This window comes from Ambystoma mexicanum, chromosome 1q (genome assembly GCF_040938575.1).
Source record: "Ambystoma mexicanum isolate Mex_15411 chromosome 1q, UKY_AmexF1_1, whole genome shotgun sequence".
In the NCBI taxonomy this organism is placed as follows: domain Eukaryota; kingdom Metazoa; phylum Chordata; class Amphibia; order Caudata; family Ambystomatidae; genus Ambystoma; species Ambystoma mexicanum.
The window spans coordinates 603,479,757-603,500,771 of NC_090922.1; the positions used below are offsets into that span (position 1 = coordinate 603,479,757).

Below are 21,015 nucleotides of genomic sequence, written 5' to 3' on the forward strand. Positions count from 1 at the left end.
TCCCTGGTTCTTCAAAGTCTACATGGTCCCTCTAGCCCGCAGGATCTCTGTCTTCACAGTGTTATGCAGATGACACACCGCTCTCTTTCAGGCTACCCTCGGCCTCCTCCTCTTCCTCCTCCTCCTCGCTCATTCCTGACTGTGTCTGTCCGCAATTCAGTCTTGGTGTGCTGCAAACGATCTCTGCCTTAATGCCTGCAAGACAGAGATCATCCTCATTGGGACCACTGTTCCCGCTTTCCCACTTGCACTCTGGCCGGCCTCCCTTGGCCCTGCACCCTCACCCACGAGTGAGGCAAAATATCTGGTGGTCATCTTAGACTCCACTCTCTACTTCTCCTTTCACATCTCAGACATCTAAAGTCCCACTACCAATTGAACCTCCTCAGATGTATTCTACCTTTTCTCACTTTCCCCTCAGAGGTTTACCGTCTCCAGAGCTCTGGTTCTCTCTAGACTGGACTACTGCAACAGTCTCTTTCTCAATCTTCCTACTTCTACTCTCCGACCTCTACAACTCATCCAGAACGGAACCCTCGAGTCTTATCCTTGGCCTCAAGCCCAGGGACAGCATCTCTCTGGCACTGAAATCTCTCCGCTGGCTCCCCAAGGCAGCAAGGATCAAGTTCAAGACCCTTTGCATAGTCCACAAGGCTTTCTGGGGCCAGAGCCCGCACTATCTACAACTCTTTCTCCCTAAATACTCTCCTTCTAGAGCCCTCTGCTCGTCCTCTTCCAATCCAACTCTCAGCGGGTGAGCCGTTTTTCCAAAAAGAGATTGGGAGTCGATATTTATCCTCTGCAGGTGCTTCCCTCTGGAACAATCTCCCTGTCTCTCTCCGTCTTGAGCCTGATCTTAAGTTCCGGAAACTCCTCAAGACCTTTCTCTTCTCTTCTGCTTTCTCTCTCCCTTGCTCTTGCTATCCTCCTCTCTATTCTTGCCTACTTCCCTCCTCCTTCTCTTCCCCAACTCTGCTCTGTATCTGCTGACTAGTTGCCTGGTGCACCCCAGAACCAGACAGGTCCCAGACTCCCCCGCTAGTCCTTGCACTCTGCTCACCACTACTGCACTTCCGGAATGTGTCCCATGAGAAGGGTAACCTCTCTGCCCTTAACTCAGGACCCTGCTGGACTGGGCACACTTGTTCCCCTCCCTTACACTTCCTGTCTGCACACTTACATTACCTAGAATGTACTAGGCTTAGTTTGCCCGGCCTAGAACGGTAGCTTCTTGATATATGATATGATATCTGATAATATAATAAGGCATTTATAACACGCCTATACACAAGTGTTTCAAGGCACGACCAGGCAGGGAGGGGAGACAAAGGGAAGACAAACAACAATCCTACTAGGCCAGGTGTCATTCAGATCGCGCAAGTGCAAGGGAAGAGGGGAAGGGAAAGTGCGAGGGGCAGAGGAGAGGGGAAAGTACAGTACATGGGGTAGTAGAATAATAAGATAAATAAATAAACGGCCAGCTGGTGGCAAGTGCAAGGTAAGTGCAGTCAAGTGCTGGGATGGGGGCTGTAGGGATACAGAGACAGTCCCGCAGTGCAAGGGTTGCCAGGGAGGCAGTGCAGGGGGCAAGTGGCTGGGCCAGGGACCGAGATCAGTGAGAGTGGCCCAGTGCAGTTTCAATCAGGAATTTAACAGGGGAGAGGGGGAGAGAAAGCAGAAGCGAAGAGGAAGGTTTTGAGGTGCTTCCAGAACCAGAGATGGTTCTCCTCAAGTTTCAGGGAAGCAGGAAGGCTGTTTCAGAGGGAGGCCCCTGCCGCGGAGAGAGATCTACCCCCAACTCGTTGCTTGGAGAAGTGGCTGACCCTGAGGGAGTTGGAGGCGGATGAGCAAAGAGGTTCAAGAAGGAATATATTTAGGAAGAGAGAGTTGAAGGTATTTCGGCCCCAGGCCCCAGAAGGCCTTGTGGACAATGCAGAGGGTTTTGAACTTAATCCTCGCAGCCACTGGGAGCCAGTGAAGAGATTTCAGTCCTGGAGAGATACGGTCCCTGGGCTTGAGGCCAAGGACAAGTCTCGCAGTCCTGTTCTGGATGAGTTGCAGAGGGCGGAGAGTAGAGGCAGGCAGATTTAGATAGATGCTGTTACAGTAGTCCATCTTAGAGAGAACTAAGGATCTGGAGACAGTGAGCTTCAGGGGGAAGAAGAGGAAATGAATAATACCTCTGAGGAGGTGCAGTTGGTAGTGTGACTTCTTTGAGATGTCAGAAATGTGAGGAGAGAAGGAGAGTGTGGAGTCGAAGATGACCCCGAGGTTTTTTGCCTTGCAGGTAGGAGCAGGAAGAGGGGCAAGAGAGGCCAGCCAGAGAGCTGCATGGAAGGAGGGAGTGGGTGTGCTGATGAGCAGAATCTCAGTCTTACTAGCATTAAGGCAGAGGTCATTGGCGGCACACCACTCCTGGATAGCAGACAGACAGTCAGAGATGAGGGAAGGAGAGGAGGAGGCCGAGGGTAGCCTGGAAATGAGCTGGGTATCATCCGCATAGCACTGAAAGTTTGGGGCAGAGAGCGGCGATGCGGTGGGCAAGGAGTGCCAGCTATTGGTTGAACAGCCTGGGAGAGAGGTTAGATCCCTGGGGGACACCACAGGTAGAGAAATAGATGTCAGAGATGAAGGACCCAAGTTGGACCTGGGAGGGTCGATTGGAGAGGAAAGAAGTCAGCCACGCCAGAGCCTGACCAGTGATACCCAGGTTATCACGGAGATGGTTGAGCAGGATGGCATGGTTGACAGTATCAAAGGCAGACGAGAGATCAAGCAAGATGAGAACACACAGAGTGTTAGAGGCAAGGTTAGAGAGCAGGTCTTCACTGATGTTCAGGAGAGCAGTTTCCGTGCTTCTGGCGGCTCTGAAGCCAGACTGATGGTCATGAAGACAACCCACAGATTCAGCGTGGAGATTAAGCTGGGAGAAGGGCAGTTTCTCCAGGAGCTTGCCCAGGAAGGGAGTGATGGAGATTGGGCGATAGTTTGCCGGGCAGGAGGGGTCGGAAGAGGGTTTCTTAAGAAGAGGGTGCACAAGGGAGTGCTTAAGGGGGGATGGGAAGACTCCAGTGGCGAAGGAGTGATTGCAGAAGTCAGCCAGGGCAGGAGCCAGGGAGTCGATGTGGTTCTTGATAGTTTTGGAGGAACAGGGGTGAACCTGTTTCGACGAGACTTTCATAGATCGGACTTGTCTGGAAACCTCATCAGCAGAGAAAAGGGGAAAGGTAGAGAAGGAGGGAGGAGAGGTGGCTGCAGAAGGGCCAGAGAAGGAGCAGGGAATAGAGGGAGGGAGGCGATAGGAGGAGAGTGAGGACAGGATGTCCTGAGTTTTTTAAATGAAGTGAGAAGCCAGTGCCTTGCAGAGGGCCTGGGAGGGGACAGGAGAGGTAGAGACTGCGGAAGGATTGGCAAGTTCCTTGCAGATTTTAAAGAGTTCAGCCGAGTTGTTAGATGCCGCAGAGATGCAGACTTGGATATGGGCTCTCTTCTTGGTGAGAACGGAGAGCCGGTATTGCCTTTGCAGCAGGCCGCAGGCCAGTTTGTCAGAGGATGAACATGCAGCACGCCATTTTCTCTCGGCCACCCTGCACTTGCGTTTTAGGGTGAGGAAATCTGAGTCATACCAGGAGTTACACTTGGCTTTGGGCTTCAGGCGGATTTTCATGACAGGGGCAAGGATATCAAGAGTATCAGATATAGGGGAGCGTGGAGAGGGCTGTGTCAGGGTGAGAGTCAGCCAAAGGGGGACAGGGGGATGAGAAGGTGGCGGCGAAAGCCTCAACTGACACGCGCTTCATCAGATGACAAGAAGGAGGGAGTCGCTCTTGTTTCTGTATGTTTTTCTCATTCTCCCCCTATCGTCTCACACTTTGTCATGCACTTGCACTATCTGAAACGTCATTGGACTAGTACAGGAGTTTATGGATTGTAGGTTGTTCTCCCTCTCCTCCCCACTTTCTCACCTTCCTCCTTGTAATGCACTTGCACTAGTAGTAATGCCATCAGGCCTAGTATGTTAGTCATTTTTTGTTAGTTCATTCAGAAACTTCAAGGCCTAAGAATGACTCTTTGTTCCTTTGTTCCCTTCCCGCTTTGAAGCACTTATCTTGTGTATAAGCGCTTTACAAATAAACAATTACAACTTGGTCGTTAGCTCACCTTCAACTGCCAAATTTGACATGGTGAACCCCGCCACCCCCACACCTCTAGCCTGATCCCATTTCACAATTGTTCCTCCTCGAAGTGGCATTTTTCTGTTTTTTTGTTTTCGTGTAGCCAAGGGTATAACCGTGGGTATCTCTCGTATTGGAAATAAAAAAAGATGGCGGCTTTTTCATTTCTGAAAAGCCGGTCTGCTGCAATGCAACATGGAAGACATTGCTATTTTGGGGGGAATGGGGCACCCCCTTCTACTATGGGAAAATTAATGGGGACTAGGCCGAAAGTTCTTTTTTTCCCAATAACATCTTTATTTTCTAATGACTCTGTCCCACAATTTCCAGTCTAGGGGGGCCAGTACGTACACAATTGTCTGCAAACTTTCAGACAAATCCATCGTCCAAAGTTATTAGCAATTAATTTTTTTAATTTCCTATGTAACTCACCTTAATGATAGTGCAGTAATAAACAAAATGTACTACGTATATTTGTACCTTGAACAAAATGACCACCTAAAGCCAAACTCCAAAATGTGCGAAGAAAACTGCCGCAGAGGAGTCAAACATCTTCATGATATTACAATTTTTTTCCCACAACACCATACACACCTCAACATAAAGGATTCCATTTCATGCCCAATCAACCAGCAAAGGCTCTCTTTATGCGGAGGGTTGGAAGAGGGGGGGCATTTGCAGATAATGACACGCCCACTTTCTTACCTGAGAACTGCCGCTGAAGCCAGGGGGATGACTGTACTCTGTGGAATCGATAAGACTGCTGCCAAGAGAGAAAGAAATACAAGGACAAATATTTAATAATTGTCTACAACTGATACAGATGTGTATCATTCGTTTTTTAATTTGAGGTGTACAATACAGCATTCTGAATTTTAATATCCAAAACACCTTTTCACACACGAACTGCAAAAACAATAGCAGTGTACAATAGCAGATATTGACAGTGTAGCTTTATAAGGATTTAAAATGTTAAACCGCATCATCAATCTCCTAGATAAAACATAAGAGGGGATCATTGTATACCCAATTCCAATCTAAGGGCAACCAAGGGAAAGCAATTCGGAAGATCCAATGTGTTTTGTACAAATAGTGTGTTCCATATGATCAAGCTCTTTTTCAATTCCATAAATTCGCGTCCATATAGGAGTGTTGGCAAAATTGTTCGCCTATAGTAGGTGACTAGTGGTATTAGCGTGTATCTGCAGTACTTGGTCTTTATTTTTTTAAGTTGAGCCACCAAAGCTCGCAATTTACTCTGTAACCTGATCTTGTTGTCCCCAACCTTGACCATGTTATTAATTGTGTACCCCTGGGACACAATAGTGTTACAGGTTTGGATTGAATACCCATACATATACCACTTGGCCCCCTCTCCTACGCATATTAGGAAAAGTCATTACAGATGTTTTTTTGTGGATTATCCTCAGGTAGTTTGTGGTGTGAAGTATTCAACCATTTGTGTGAGACTCCTCTGTAAACCAATACTTGTTTGATCATGGATGATAAAGTCATCAGCAATCGCCAAATATCTCAAGTGCAGGTGGAATGATCTTATACCTTCTAGGAACCTGCCTATATCACACATAGGTTAAATAGCCAGGTAGCTAGTACACACCCCTGCTTCAGTCCCACTCTAGTGATAATTTCATCTGTAAACAAACGTTCCATGTTAATTCTTGTCTGGACAGAGGTATTGCAATGTAAAAGCGCCAATACATTCAACAATCCTCCCGGGAGACCAGGAGGGCAATCAGCAGATAATTCCCAGGTAGGTTTCGGTCCGCCTTCTAAAAAATGGGGACAATGTAGTTTTTATTCCAAGACTCTGGGATTATGCTTGTTCTTAGAAAAAATGAAACCCACTGTATATAGCCATTATGCTCATAACTGGGGATTCTGCCTGAGAATAGTGTTGGACAGGCCACCTGGACCCATGATTCTTGAATTTTTGGATGTTAACTTTTCTCTCTACATCCTTTATTCGAAATGTGCCTCACCATAATGATAGATGCACATCCATAGTGGGTGCCTTAGAAGATGGTGCCTTGGAGAATAAACCTCTAAAGTGGTTTACCCAGAGGGAATATGCTATGGGGTTGGTTTGAATAGTCCTACTCTTCCCTTACTGGTGTATTAATGTAATCCAAGGTGGTTTTGGAGTTGTTTTTACCAATTGGTGCAAGCATATTGGCTCCATCTATAAAGATTCATGGTAGCCTTGTGGAATTTAAGCCAATTCATGTGTTGTTAAACTTCCATATACAATCTAGGGCCACTTCCCGTGACACCCCAGATGGCTTCCCTTAACAGATGTTTCCTAATATCAGCTTCCTCATCATAGCTATGGGACTTTTTCATCGAAGATGATTTCTGACGCTCTTTTACGAGCCATTTCAGTCGCACTGTAGTCATTAACCAGGAACATTTCTTCCATGATTCTTTCCTGTATACAGTTAATGAAATACAATTTATCAGTCCTTACCACACCAGATCTAATAGTACAGCAGATAGGTGAAATATTTGGAATAATTGTGCTATTGATGATAGAAGTATGAAACGTGGGGCACATATACTACATATGCAACTGTATTATTTTGACTATGAGGCCATCCCAGATTTTCCCCCAACCACTAATGGCAAACATTCAAAACAATGGGCTCGGAAAATTGTTATCCTGCTCTTTTGTATGTTATTTGATGCTGTTATTTCCCTATTAATTGATTTTCTGTGAATTTATGTAATAAACATCAAATAGTTCCTAAGAATGCATACACAAAACAAGGGTGCGAGAAAAAAAAAAACAGTGTAATATTTTTCTGATCACAGATGAAGGTGTTTGTATGACAATTTAAGAAGAAAAAGATAACAATATGAAGAAAGTACATAAACTGATGAAGCTGTTGAAGCCTGATACTTCTAGACAAGTCACAGCAACAGAGTAGAACAAGCGTTTAATCTGCCAAGAAGACAAATCGGAGGTTCTTAGCTGTCCAGCAGAGATTAAACGTGATACAAAGGGAGCTGGCTATAAGACAATATCCACTCTGCCTGTGGGGTTTAGTAGTGTTGAGTGTTTACAAAGGACAATTAATCTGTCGAGTCTGCATGAAGGTGGATGTAAAGAGAGAAATATTGGTAGGATGTAAAGCTTGGTTTCACGAATCATGTAGATTGTAGTTCAATAAAAACAAAACTGCAAAGAACAGATAAAAGCAAGTTGTCACCAGTGGATAATGCAGATAGTTCTACCAGATTCAACAGCAGGAGTGTTCAAGGAAAAAGTTCAGTGAATACAAAACCAATATGCTTTTTCGTGACATGCATGCCCCAGCTGGAAGATCATTGTGTAGAGCATCTGCATTTGTCCATGATTCTCGGGTTCGTCACTGTGCCCTTAAACTAGAAGATGAAAACCTGCTTGCTAAAGTGAGTGCAGGCAATCTTATTGCACAAGATGCCATGTACCATATTCATTGCCTCATATTAATGTAACAAAGGTTCTGGCTAGTGACAACCTACAAGGGGATGAAATAATCACCTGGGAAGCATACCACACACGTCAGCAAGAAGAAATTTCAAGAGATTGTGAATGAACACTTCATCCCTTCTTCCTCTATTTACACACCATGCATGCTATGTCAGAGGCCATGATTCGTCATTCAATGGGTAGTGTGAAGACAGCAGTTAAAATTCTTCATTCTGGACAGAGTCCATTCATTAAGTTTGACCAGCCACTCTATGCATTGAAAAAAAAGCGGACTGGAACACTTGTTTGAGCTGATATTACAAGAGCTAGAAAAGCTGTTGTAATAAAAGGATGTGTTTATAAAAAATAAAAAAGGTGCCCATGTGACTCATACCCATAGGGCTTATCAAATCACAGCTAGTAGTCTATTTACTTCTGCAGCAGGCCTACAATGACTAAAGCCAAGAGAGAAGAGCATTCAAGTTAAGTCACTTGAAGACTGGTGTAAAAGAAGGAACAAGTTACTTACCTGTAACTGTTGTTCTCCAGCATGGGTCTCGCATGGATTCACATGCTCATGAATATTCCCCGTCGTCAGGCTGGGAATCCTTGGTAAAGAAAAAAATCAGTATCAGTTTCGTTTCTGATCTGTCTTTCTTAGTAGTAACCGATCACTGGTCTCTGGGTCATACTGCCCCCAGCCAATGACTGTCCTCTCCCTAAGCCACGCCTCTGGCAGCCATCCTCAGATTTGATAGCACGTAAAGTGGCCGTATGACCAAGTGAAGAGCCGCAGAGGGGTAGGCGGGAGGGTACGCATGTGAATCCATGCCAGACCCATGCTGGAGACCAACAGTTACAGGTAAGTAACTTGTTCCTTCTCCAGCATGGGGTCTGGCATGGATTCTGAATATAAGAATACATAGCAGTACATACATGCACAACCACGGGAGGTGGCAAAGGCTCAACATTAAGCATTACATCAAAACTCAACATTAAGCATTTCTTACCTCCTCACCAGGCTCACCTTAAGCGAACAGGTTGCGCAGCACTGCTTGGCCGACTCTGGACTCCTCCCTGGAATCCCGGTCAACGCAGTAGAATCTCGTGAAGCTGTGCGTCTCCACGTAGCAGCCCTGCAGATGTCCAGCAGGGGCACTCCAGACAAGAACGCTGTGGTAGCAGCGATCGCTCTGGTCGAATGGGCTCTCGGACGGCCGGGCAACGGTCGGTTTGCCAACCGATGACAGTGCATGATGCAGCCGGAGAGCCATCTGGAAATGGAAGCCTTCGAGAGAGCCTTCCCTTGGTTCACAGATCCAAAGTTCACAAACAGCTGTGATGTCTTCCAAAAACTCTTCTTTCGGTCCACGTAGGACTTCAGCGCTCTAGCTACATCCAGCGAGTGCCAAGTCCTCTCGGCCGGCGACGAAGGCGGCGCAAAGAAAACAGGTAACACCAAGGGCTCGTTGAGATGGAAGTCCAACGGCACCTTGGGCATGAAGGAGGGGTGTGTCCTCAGCACTACCCTCGTATCGTGAAAGGTCAGGTATGGAGGCTTGCAGGATAGGGCCTGAATCTCTCCCACGCGTTGTGCGGAGGTGATGGCCACAAGGAACGCTGTCTTCCACGACAGAAACTTCAACGGGGCCGAATGCAATGGCTCGATTGGCGGACCCATGAGCCTGGTCAGCACCACGTTGAGCTCCCACGCCGGGGCTGGCGCCTTCACCGGTGGGAATGATCGAAACAGTCCTTTAATAAATTCCTTGACCAGGCGATGAGACCACAGGGATAACCGCCCTGTAGTTCTGGTGTATCGGGAAATCGCTGCCAGATGTATCTTGATTGAAGCATGAGATAGTCCAGCTTTGGCTAGCAACAGTAGGTATGATAGCACTTGAGGGGCTGTAATCCTGAGAGGGTTAATCTTCTGTGCACGGTACCAGACAGAGAACCTCATCCACTTGTGTTCGTAGCACTTGAGAGTTGAGGACGCCCTGGGGTTTGCAAGGACCTCTCTGCAGTCAGCCGGGATATCGTATCCTCCAAACTCTAGTGCTGCAGGAGCCAGGCCTGCATGTTCAGCGACTCCGGGTCGTGATGAAGAATGGCACCTCTTTCTCTGGAGAGAAGATCCGCTTCTGTCGGCAGTTTGACTGGTGGGGACGCTGACAAGTCCAGAAGGTCCGGGAACCATATCTGTCTCGGCCACTTCGGTGTGACGAGGATCATCCTGCACCGGGACCTCTTGAGTTGGTTGATGAGCCTGAGCAGAAACGGCAACAGAGGGAATGCATAAAGGAACAGGCCGTCCCAAGGGAACGAGAAAGCATCGCCCATGCTCCTCGGCTGGGGGAACCTGCTGGCGAACCTCTGGCACTTAGAGTTTGTCGCTGTCACGAACAGGTCTATTTTCCGCCGGAAGAGTTGATCCACTTGATCCTGGTGTAGTTCCCACTCATGGCACGAGCGCAGCTCCCTCCTGAGTGAGTCGGAAATGTTGTTTTTTATCCCTGCTATATGAAAGGGTACCAGGAACATCCCCTGGACAACGGCCCAGTGCCACAGGTCCTGTGCTTCTTTGGGCAGTGCTGGGGATCTGGTTCCTTCCTGCTTCCTGATGTAGCACATCGTGGTGGTGGTGTTGTTGGTGGAGATCCTCACCACTTTTCCCTTGAGGGATGGGAGGAAAGACTTGAGAGCCCAGAACACCGCCCGGAGCTCCAGTATGTTGATGTGGAGCAGCCTCTCCTCTGGGAGCCATAGGCCTCTCACGTGAAGATCCCCAGTGTGCGCTCCCCATCCTTCCAGGGAGGCATCCGTTGTCACCATCACCTGATATGTTGGGGTCTGAAAGTCCATGCCCACCGCGAGATGCGCGCGGGTGCCCCACCATCGAACAGCTTGGCGGAATAGTTTGTTGAGCAAGAACTTGTCCTCGAAGCTGCCCATCGCTTGCATCCAACGGGCGTCGAGAAACTCCTGCAAAGGACGCATCCGCAGCCTGCACAGGCGCACCAGATAGATGCAGGAGGACATCATCCCGAGAAGGGATTTGATGGACCTCACTCTGGCCACGTCTGTGGCCAGCAGACGCTGTACTTTGCCCAGGATGGCCTTCGTTCTTTCCTCCGACGGCGAGGCCAATCGCACCACTGTATCGAGCTTGGCTCCCAGAAACAGTGCGACCTGCGACGGGACCAGGTGGGATTTGTGGAAGTTGATGGAGAATCCCAGGTCTGTCAGCAGCTGGACAGTCTTCGCCGTGTGTTCGACAAGCTCCCTGTTTGTTGCCCGGATGAGCCAATCGTCCAGGTAGGGGTAAACATGGATCCCCTGCAGGCGCAGCCGCGCCGCCACCAGTGCTAGGCACTTGGTGAACATCCTGGGAGCCGACTTCAGTCCGAACGGGAGGGCCTTGAACTGGTATTGCCGCCCTTGGACCACGAAACTGAGGAACTTTCGGTGTCTTTTTAGAATGGGGATATGAAAGTATGCATCCTCCAAATCCAACGACGATAGGAAGTCGCCTTCCTCATGCTGTCTCAGCATGTGCTGGAGGGTGACCATCCGGAACTTCTGTGCCTTGATGTACTTGTTCAGTTGACGCAGGTCCAGGATGGGGCGCCATCCGCCCATCTTCTTTCTGACGAGGAAGTATCTTGAATAAACTCCGGAGCCCCGAAGCCTCTTTGGGACGAGCTCGATGGCACCTTTTTTGATTATCGCCTTTACTTATAACAGTAGTTGAGGGATGTGGTTTTCCTTCCTGGCCACGGGAGGAATACGGGGACACTTTTAGGAATTCGAGTGTGTGCCCCTGGGCCAGGGCATCGAGCACCCAACGGTCGGTGGAGAGGGATTTCCACACGCTGACGAACCTCGTCAGCTTGCCTCCCACCGGGGTGGTTCGATGGGGGCCCGACAACAACGCCGGTTCAGTCTTGCTTGGCCGCCGCCTTGCCACCTTGGCCTCCTTGGTGACGACGGTGAGGTCCTCCTGACTTGCCTCGTCCCCTGTAGGATTCTTGCGACGAGGAGCGGGCTGCTTGACAGTACGTTGAGGAGCTGCCGCCGAATCCCTTGGAGGCACCTTGCTTGCCTCCGGAGTTCTGAAAGGGCGGATGTCGTCGTTGTAGAACTCCCAAGGCCCGAGCCGTCTACGTGTCGGTCTTGATGGCTTGAAGGGACTCATCCACTGTCTTCCCAAACAGGTTGTTCCTGTCAAAGGGCATGTACAAAACCTTGGCCTGTACATCCTGGCGGAAATCCGTCGCCTTGAGCCACCCCAGCCATCGAAGGCAAACACTGTTGCCCAATTGGCGGAAACCGATGTCCACCTCACCCTCCTGCAGGATTGCCAGAGCCTCTGCCCTCTTATCGTCCGGGAGGAAGTCCAACAGGGGGGCAATCTTGTACCACAACTCCCCGTCGTAGCGGGCCACGATCGCTAGGGCGTTGGCCGCCTTAATCGTCGTCGCCCCGACGATATTACTCGTCGTCCCATGGCATCCAGCTTCTTTCCCTCGCCGTCCGGCGGGGAAGTAGAGGTCGAGGTCGAGGCCGATGCCCCCCCGCTTTCTTCTAGGCCGCTTCTGAAAGGACCGAATCCAGGGTCGGTTGCGCTCTTAGGCACAAGGGGACGGCGTCGTGGACCCGGTACTACTTCTCGTACCGGTCCCTCTTAGCAGGTGTTGTGGACCGGTTCCTGAGGAGGGCAAGTCCCTCGTCCCAGATGTCATCCAACAACGGCACCACGAGGACCGTTTTCCTTTTGGCCTCACGCCGTTGGTAAAGGAAGCCTTCCTTTTTCTCTTCGGGGCAGAGCTGAAAAAGCTTGGATGCCCTGGCGATCATGGCGTGAAACGAGCCAATTTTGTCGGGAGGAGACGCCTGAGGAATCGGCAACGGGAGATCAGTCCCGTCATCACCACAGTCGTCGTCCGTCCCCGTCGTGGCCGTATCCGTCCCCGTGTCCCCCCTTAGGGTCGGGGAAGGAGACAAAGGCTGAGAGGGCCGTGAGGGCTGAGAAGGCGGGGTTGGATGGATCCTTCTCCTCTTGTTAGGGGGGCTTCCCGACCGACTCGGCTCCGTCGGGTCGTCCGTCGGAGGCAAGGGCAACCTGGTCCTTATCTCCGTGCATAAGGCCTGGATTGCTGTCAAAATGGCCACCGAGTTGTCTTGTGGCCCGGGTTGCGACGGACTCAACGGTTGCTCCTCCTCCACCGGAGCCTCATCGTTGTCACCCTCGCTCTCATCGTCCCCCTCGTCGGGATCCCTCCCATGGGGACAGGCCTCCTCTATGACTTTGACCAGTCCCTCCTCGGAGGTTGTGTCCGTTAAGGCCACCGCCCCCCCCTTTTTTTCCACCGGGGCCTTCACGGGGGTCTTCTCGATGGGCTTAAAAGAGGCTTCCCTCCGCGGGGGCAGGGACACTTCTGGGCCCCGAGGTCGCCTCCACTGGGGGAGCCTCCACAGGCTACCCCAGAGCTGTAGCGATACCCTCAATAGAGGCCTTGGCCGTGTGAATCAAGGCCTTCACCACCTTGGGCGCCCTTGAGACCTTCACCTTAGGGGGAGGGTCACCGCCTCGTACCCCTTCGGCCGGTTCCTTAGAGATGGACTGGGGCCTCTCCAGAAGCTTAGCCGGGTTCTCGGACTTTCTCTTCCCCGAGCCAGAACGTTGGCTCGCGGTTCACGGAATCGGTGAAGGTGCGCCCTGCCTGGCAGCCGAGGAGCCCGACCGTTTGGCGCTCCCGGTGCCCGTGGACTTGCGGTGCTTTGCCTTCTGTTGGGCCCCCGTCGCTGGGGCGCCCTCACAGGAGTTAGAAGGCCGCTCGGGTTTCTCCTTCTTCTCACCTGCTGGGCTCTTGCTCTCCAACCAGTTGGCGAGGCGGGTCCGACGGTCCCTCGCGGTCCTTTCCGACATGTTCATGCAAAACGCACAGTCCTTCTCCACGTGCGATTTGTCTTCATGAAGGCAATAGAGGCACTTCGAGTGCTCGTATTCCTTGAGCAGGTTCTGTAGCTTGCATCCAGGGCAGTTCCTGAACAGCTTGCCCGGTGTCAAGCTTACTTACTCCTTGGCCATGTCCACGAGGTAGGCCTCAGAAATTTCGGGAATCCTCCAAGAAGCGTAGCTCGACGAAAACTTCACCCTTGAGGGGCGTAGAAGATTCCGAAAAGGGTCCCCGTTGATCAGCAGTAGAAGCGGTGGAGCTTGAGGCTCTTTGAAAAAGCACGAAACGCAGAAAAAGCTCGAGAGCTATAGCACAAGGACTCCCAACACTTGAACGTGCGGTAAAAATCTGAGGATGGCTGCCAGAAGCAGGGCTTAGGGAGAGGGCAGTTATTGGCTGGGGGCAGTATGACCCAGAGACCAGTGATTGGTTACTACTAAGAAAGACAGATCAGAAACGAAACTGATACTGATTTTTTCTTTACCGAGGATTCCCAGCCAGACGACGGGAAATATTCATGAGCATCTGAATCCATGCCAGACCCCATGCTGGAGAAAGAAGGAATGTATGTATCCAATTTAGATTCTGGTATATCATTCTAATACTAGAACTCCTTTTGTTGACTTTTGTAAGTTGATACGAGAAGGAGATTTCCAGCTCTATTTAGAGGCGCTATCGAAGATTGTCCCCGGGCTTTTTTCCTTCAATCATACTCACCATGCAAGATGGATTCCTGTACACACGTGATATGGTTTCACGTAAAAAGCATCACCCTAACACCTATGCAGAATTCATGAAAGGAAAGTTTATCACAAAAAAGGTAAGGTGTGCATTCTTTGGTAGGGCCCATGAACAATGTAACTCATCAGTCAAATGTGATGGAAGGGCTGTAGGCCTGACAGAAAACCCAACTGCTCTGCATCGTTGGAGGGTCTCTGGTCCTGAGATGACCCGCTTAGTTGAAGAATTTGATTCTACAAAGAAGAAAAGATGAGAAAAAGATGAGCGTCACCACAAGGCCAACAACCATTCAAAGATGGCTTTTGCAAAAGAAATCAAGTCTCTTACTCATGCAATACAAGATATGGGAAACCCATTTAGTGAAACCAGCTGTGATCCAATGGTACTTGATAGAAGAAGTATAGCACACCCAGCAGTTGCAGACACGTCGCTAAATATAGAAAAAATTGGAGTTGACCAGTATGAGTTCTACGTCAACGACCGGCTTATTAATCAAACTAAACCTATCGCAGATCCTATTAAGCAGAATATCCTCCACCTCTACAGCCGTCCTCCAGTTTGTGAAAAGTCAAGTAAACAGTTACAACGGACATCGCTGATGAATGACTGCTCACTATTGTCTTGACTCTACATTGCATGACAGATACGTAATGGAGAGCTGGATGATTTCGTTAGACATGAAAACCAAGCCTATCCTCCAGCATTGTCGAAGTTAGGGAGTCTAAGAACTGGAACAAATTCTAATTCATTAATTTGCTGGGAAGAACTCACACCTGGAAAAAAACAATACTTCCAAACCAACAGTCCAAATGACCATTCTTGACGATGCTGCAATTGTCAGCATGCTGAGACCAGGATTTGCAAAAATATTTGATGATTATGCCAGTGCTGTGTTCATACCCTACATTAAATCTCAGCTTCAATAGGTTACAAGGATAGATATCATCTGGGATATGTACAGGCATGACAGCTTGGAAGAGTTACACACACAGTAAAAGGGGAGAAGATGTTCAGAAACGTGTTCAAGCAAGAAACGCACCTTCCAAAAATTCAGGCAGGATTTTCTATGGGTTCATTAAAACAAGACTGCATTTTTCTCTTTCTTGGAAAAACCTTAACAGCTATTGACACGATGAAAGCTGATAATTACCACAAATAGTACCAATGTTCTTTCTGTAAATCTTCAAGCTATCTTGGAACTGGCTCCATGCTCACACGAAGAAGACAACACTCTCATCCTACTCCATTTATGTGATGCTGTGCAGCAAGGATATAACAAAGCCGAAATATGCACTGTGGACACCGACATCTTAGTTCTCGCCATCATATCTGCACAAAGTCCGTACATTGAGGAACTATGGGTTGCATTTGGAGTTCGGAAGAACTTCCGGTTGTTTGCCGCTCATGAGTTAGCAAGAGCTTTGGGTTCTGATCGGTGTACTGCCTTACCAATGTTTCATGCAATAACTGGGAGTGACACTGTGTCCTTTTTTGGAGGAAGAGGCAAGAGGACAGCATGGGCCACCTGGAATGCATACAAAGAGGCCAACTCAACTTTCTGTGAATTGGCAGACAGACCTAGGTAAGTAGAAGAAATGTTTAAGTCATTGGAGCGATTTGTAGTTTTGCTATATGACCCTACTAGCAGTGACAACCATGTTAATGAGGCAGAAGAAAACACCTATTTACTCAGAAAGGTAGAGCAATTGACCAGCTACCTGCCGCATACGATGCATGTATTCAGTATACAAAAAGAGGTGTCTACCAGGCTGGTTACTGTCGGAACCAAACGATGGTCGCAACATCACAGCTCAAATTGCCAAGTGATTGGGGGTGGAAGAAGAAGGCTGAAGGTGGATGGGAAAAGTCCTGGACACCCCTACCAAAAGATATGCAAACTTGCAGGGAACTCTTAGGATGTGGCTGCAAGAAAGGCTGCGCACTACAGTGGAACTCTAGGAAGGCTGCCCTACAGTGTACTGCTCTTTGTACTGGCTGAAATAAGGGGCGGGGGTTATCACCAATACTCTGAGGGAATAGTATCAATATTTATTCAATAATGAACAATAACATGAAAATCAATACTATAAGACACTATTTGCATACATTAACATCAATAATTGTTAATGCTTTTGTCATATCACTCGACTCTGGCCTGTAACAGACTAGAGCTATCCTTTGTACATTCCATGTATCTGGTATATGTATATTTAAAATGTTTTAGAACACTGCGTATTCATGCAACATAAATGCCATTTTGTAACAAATGTTGTTCATCTAAGTTAAAGTGCCTAGTTACCGTTGGGTTCAGTGTGCTAAACAAGCAAATATAAACAAGCAAATAAACTAAACTAATTTGGCTTTATTAACATTCTCAAACACTCAAACGTGAATGTCACAATTACATGTTTGTAAGGCACCAGTTGATACCACAAGCAAAAAGTTGCTCCTGGTGGCTGTTGGTTTCAAGCTAACCAAGCTCTATTATGCTAGAAGCAGGATCTAAATAGCTCCCAGCAATTCCGAAAAATATTCCCAGATAATGTCTGGTGGGAACTGCTGTGCTGGCACAGGCCTATTGACAGCCTATCCTTTGACTGCTCTTGCCGATCTATAATCGTATTTGGCCTACATATGATCGCTCTGACTAGCCCAGAGGCACCCTGCACCCAGACTTGCATTTAGCCTGCCTATAACTGCATTTAGCCTGTCCCCGATTGCATTTAGCCTGCCTATAACTGCATTTAGCCTGTCCCTGATTGCATTTAGCCTGCCTATAACTGCATTTAGCCTGTCCCCGATTGCATTTAGCCTGCCTATAACTGCATTTAGCCTGTCCCCGATTGCATTCAGCCTGCCTATAACTGCATTTAGCCTGTCCCCGATTGCATTCAGCCTGCCTATAACTGCATTTAGCCTGTCCCCGATTGCATTTAGCCTGCCTATAACTGCATTTAGCCTGTCCCCGATTGCATTCAGCCTGCCTATAACTGCATTTAGCCTGTCCCCGATTGCATTTAGCCTGCCTATAACTGCATTTAGCCTGTCCCCGATTGCATTTAGCCTGCCTATAACTGCATTAGCCTGTCTCTGATTGCACTTAGCCTACATAGGATTGCGCGGTCTAACCTAGAGGTACCTGACTCCCGCAAACCAACTGTTCGTGCCTAAAACTAAGTTAGAATGATACTAACTCTTATTTACCTGTCAGCCTTTTGGACCACAATGCCAAAAATAAACCAGCAACCGAGGCCTACACCACAGGGCTTACCGCCCGTGGATGAAGGACTCTTAACTCCCCCACTAGAGCCCAGCCATCAACCTTCACATTTAATTATTACCCACCAATTGCTAACATACCTCCCCTGTGACACTGCAAGTAGAAACGCAAAACTACGCTCAAGATTACCTAAAATTTACGAACCACTAGCTAGACTCAACACCTCTTGCAACAGAAGTAACACCAACATCCGAAACACTCCTCCTATAAAAACTGACCCCCATCGCAATAACCGCCCAAATAAGCAGACCAATGCTAACAATAGCCTACCTAAAAAGAAAAGCAATGCCACCCAGGCCATAGCAAAGCCGAACCTCCAACTGAAGTGCGCCCTTATTAATGCCAGGTCACTAATAGCACACGCGACCGAAATTGCTGATCTCATTCAAATAGGAGACTATGACATCCTCGCCATAACAGAAACTTGGCTGCACCAAGCTGCAGGACCTGCCATAATGCTTGCCCTACCACATAATTACACCATACTTAGAGAAGATAGAGTCAACTCTCGAGGAGGTGGCCTAGCTATTATTGCTAAAAATAATCTCACCCTAAAAATTGAATCAAGTTCAACGACTAACTCCTGCGAATCATTAACTGCTAAACTCCTCGCATCTCCCTCTCATTCTATTAATATCCACCTTATCTATAGACCACCTGGCCCTATTGGCACGTTCGAGGAGGACATCTCCACGATCCTCTCAAACAACCTAAAAACTTCATCCCAAGTTATCCTTCTGGGAGACCTAAACCTAGGCTACAACGACCCTAAAGACCTGCAAGCAACTAATGTCACTAATATCATCTCAGAACTAGGCTTCTCCCAAAAAATCCTACAACCCACACACGAAAAAGGCCGTATACTTGACTGGGTTGCTGACTATAACTGCAATACTACGATTGTCGACATCAAACCACAAATTTGGACAGATCATGCACTGATAACCTTCCTCCTAAATGTTAACTTGACCATACCTACTGAAATTGTTCTGGCACCCCCCCTGCCAACCAGAAACAAAAAACTTATAACTACAGAAAAACTGCTACCACTCATCCTCCCCAGACTAAACTCTCTACCTGACTCATCGGACACCTCATCACTAGTAAATGAATTCAACTCTTCTATGGCTACAGCTCTAGATACTATTGCCCCACTGAAACTCAGAAAGAGTAAGCCCAGAGCCCACCTAAACACCTGGTTTACTCCTCACCTCAAATCTCTAAGACTTGAAAAACGTAAATGTGAATCTGCTTGGCGACTAGCCCCAACAGAGACAAATAAAATTACACTCATCAATGCCTCCAAGATTTATAAAAATGAAATAAAGAAAGCAAAAAGAGAGAACTTCAACAACAGAATACTGCAGGCCAAATCTGGTACGAAGGAACTATTCCTTATACTAAAGGAACTAGAAAACCCTATTCCTGTCCAGGATAACTGTGATAAAAATAAAATATGGTGCTCGAACATCCAAAAAGCACTAAATGACAAAATTGCCACACTCCAAACAAAAATTGAGATAAAGAAACAGAATATTCCACCCTCAATTAACCTAAGAGGCAAACTACCAACTAGCACTAAACTAAACCATACATTTAACTTCTCGAAAGTAACCATACTTGAAACCGAAAAGATAATACTTTCACTCAAGCCATCCAATTGCCGAGGTGACCTATGCCCAGCCCAACTAATAAAAGACATGGCCAGAGACCTCTCGCCATTCATTTCTAAGCTTATTAATGCCTCCTTTGCTTCAGGCACTATTCCAGATAACCTCAAGCAATCTTGGGTCCTCCCCCTTCTAAAAAAACAAACATTGGACCCATCCATCCGGACTAACTACAGGCCTATCACAACGGTACCGTTCCTGTTAAAAATCCTAGACAGGGTAGCCTACCTGCAGATCCAAAAACACCTGGAGCTGCACCACCTTTTAGGCACAAGACAATCAGGTTTTAGACCTCAGCATGGAACTGAAACCGCACTTATCGATCTTAAAACTCAGGTCGATGAGCTGAGAGACTCCGGAAAGATGGCCTTACTCCTCTTACTGGACCTCTCCGCAGCCTTCGACCTAGTGGATCATGATGTGCTATGCACCCACCTAGAAACAGCTGCCCACTTCTCCACGCATGCCATCGCATGGATCAAATCTTTCCTAACCGGTAGAACTATGAGAGTCTTCTCTACTTCTGCTGCTGCAGACCCAGTATCCATCACATGTGGAGTCCCACAAGGTTCTTGTGACTCCCCCACTATGTACAACATCTTCACGAAGCCCTTGTTCGATGATCTAGATAATCTGGGTGTCACCTACACTAACTATGCGGATGACACTCAGATTCTCATACCACTCTCAGGGGATTATGAACAAGATTTGGCCTTGGTGAACAAGATTTATCTCATCATTCAGGCATGGATGGCCACCCACGGGCTATGCCTGAATGATGACAAAACTGAACTCATCATACTGGGGAACACACAAAACATCAAAAGACTAAAAGAAGAATACTCATCCTTCGTCATAGACGGTAACACTATCAAGGTGGCAAAAGTGGTAAAAACACTAGGGTTCTACCTTGATTCCCACCTCTCCCTAACCAAACAGGTGAGCGCAATGGCATCCAGCACCGCATATACCTGCAAGCTGATCAGAGCCGCAAAACCATACCTATCCACTGCCAACTGCCTAACCCTTGCCCGAGCATTAGTGCTGTCGAAATTGGACTATTGTAACGCTCTATATATAGGAGCCAACAAACACACGGTGCAAAAGATTCAAACACTACAAAACAATGCCCTTAGGGCTGCCTTAGGAATTCCAAAAAGGGAGCATATTTCAGAAGCTAGAAGACAATCTAATTGGCTCTCCACAGTGGACAAAATCAAACTTAAGACAGCTTCTCTAACCTTCAAAAGCATCAACTATCTAGCACCTAAATACCTAGCCGCTAGATTCAACAGAAAAATCTCCACTAGACCCACCAGAGAAGCATACTCTAACCAGTTAATGATACCCCCATTCAAACTAAGTACGGCCGGAGGAAACAGCTTCCCGGTCAAAGCTGCCCAGCTTTGGAACTCCCTCCCGCCCGGCCTGAGATCCCCCCAATCCTACGCTCTCTTCAGATCCAACTGTATCAATTGGATCAAAGAAAATGACCGATAGTCCATTACCACTGTTCTACAAACGTACTATGTACATAATTATATATCCTCTTTCTCCCTACTGCATATTTCCTGCTTATATTATGTTACATGTATATACCATGGCCTGCATTATGTAATTTCTACTATGTATAATCACTATTTGTAATCATATGTAACCTGTAAAGTTTAAAGTATCCTTGAACAACGCGCCCGGTTACCCTCGGGTCTGGCGCGCG

The 21,015-nt window shown here is 47.8% G+C and overlaps 1 protein-coding gene across 1 annotated transcript in view; it reads right to left on the bottom strand.

Annotated features, from left to right (window-relative positions):
* Nucleotides 1-21,015, bottom strand: part of COP1 (COP1 E3 ubiquitin ligase) — a 1,876,694-nt gene that overhangs the window by 1,299,176 nt on the left and 556,503 nt on the right. Inside the window, exon 9 of the mRNA XM_069641145.1 lies at nt 4,881-4,938. Coding sequence (XP_069497246.1) covers nt 4,881-4,938 — 58 coding nt within the window. The remainder of the gene's footprint in view (nt 1-4,880; nt 4,939-21,015) is intronic.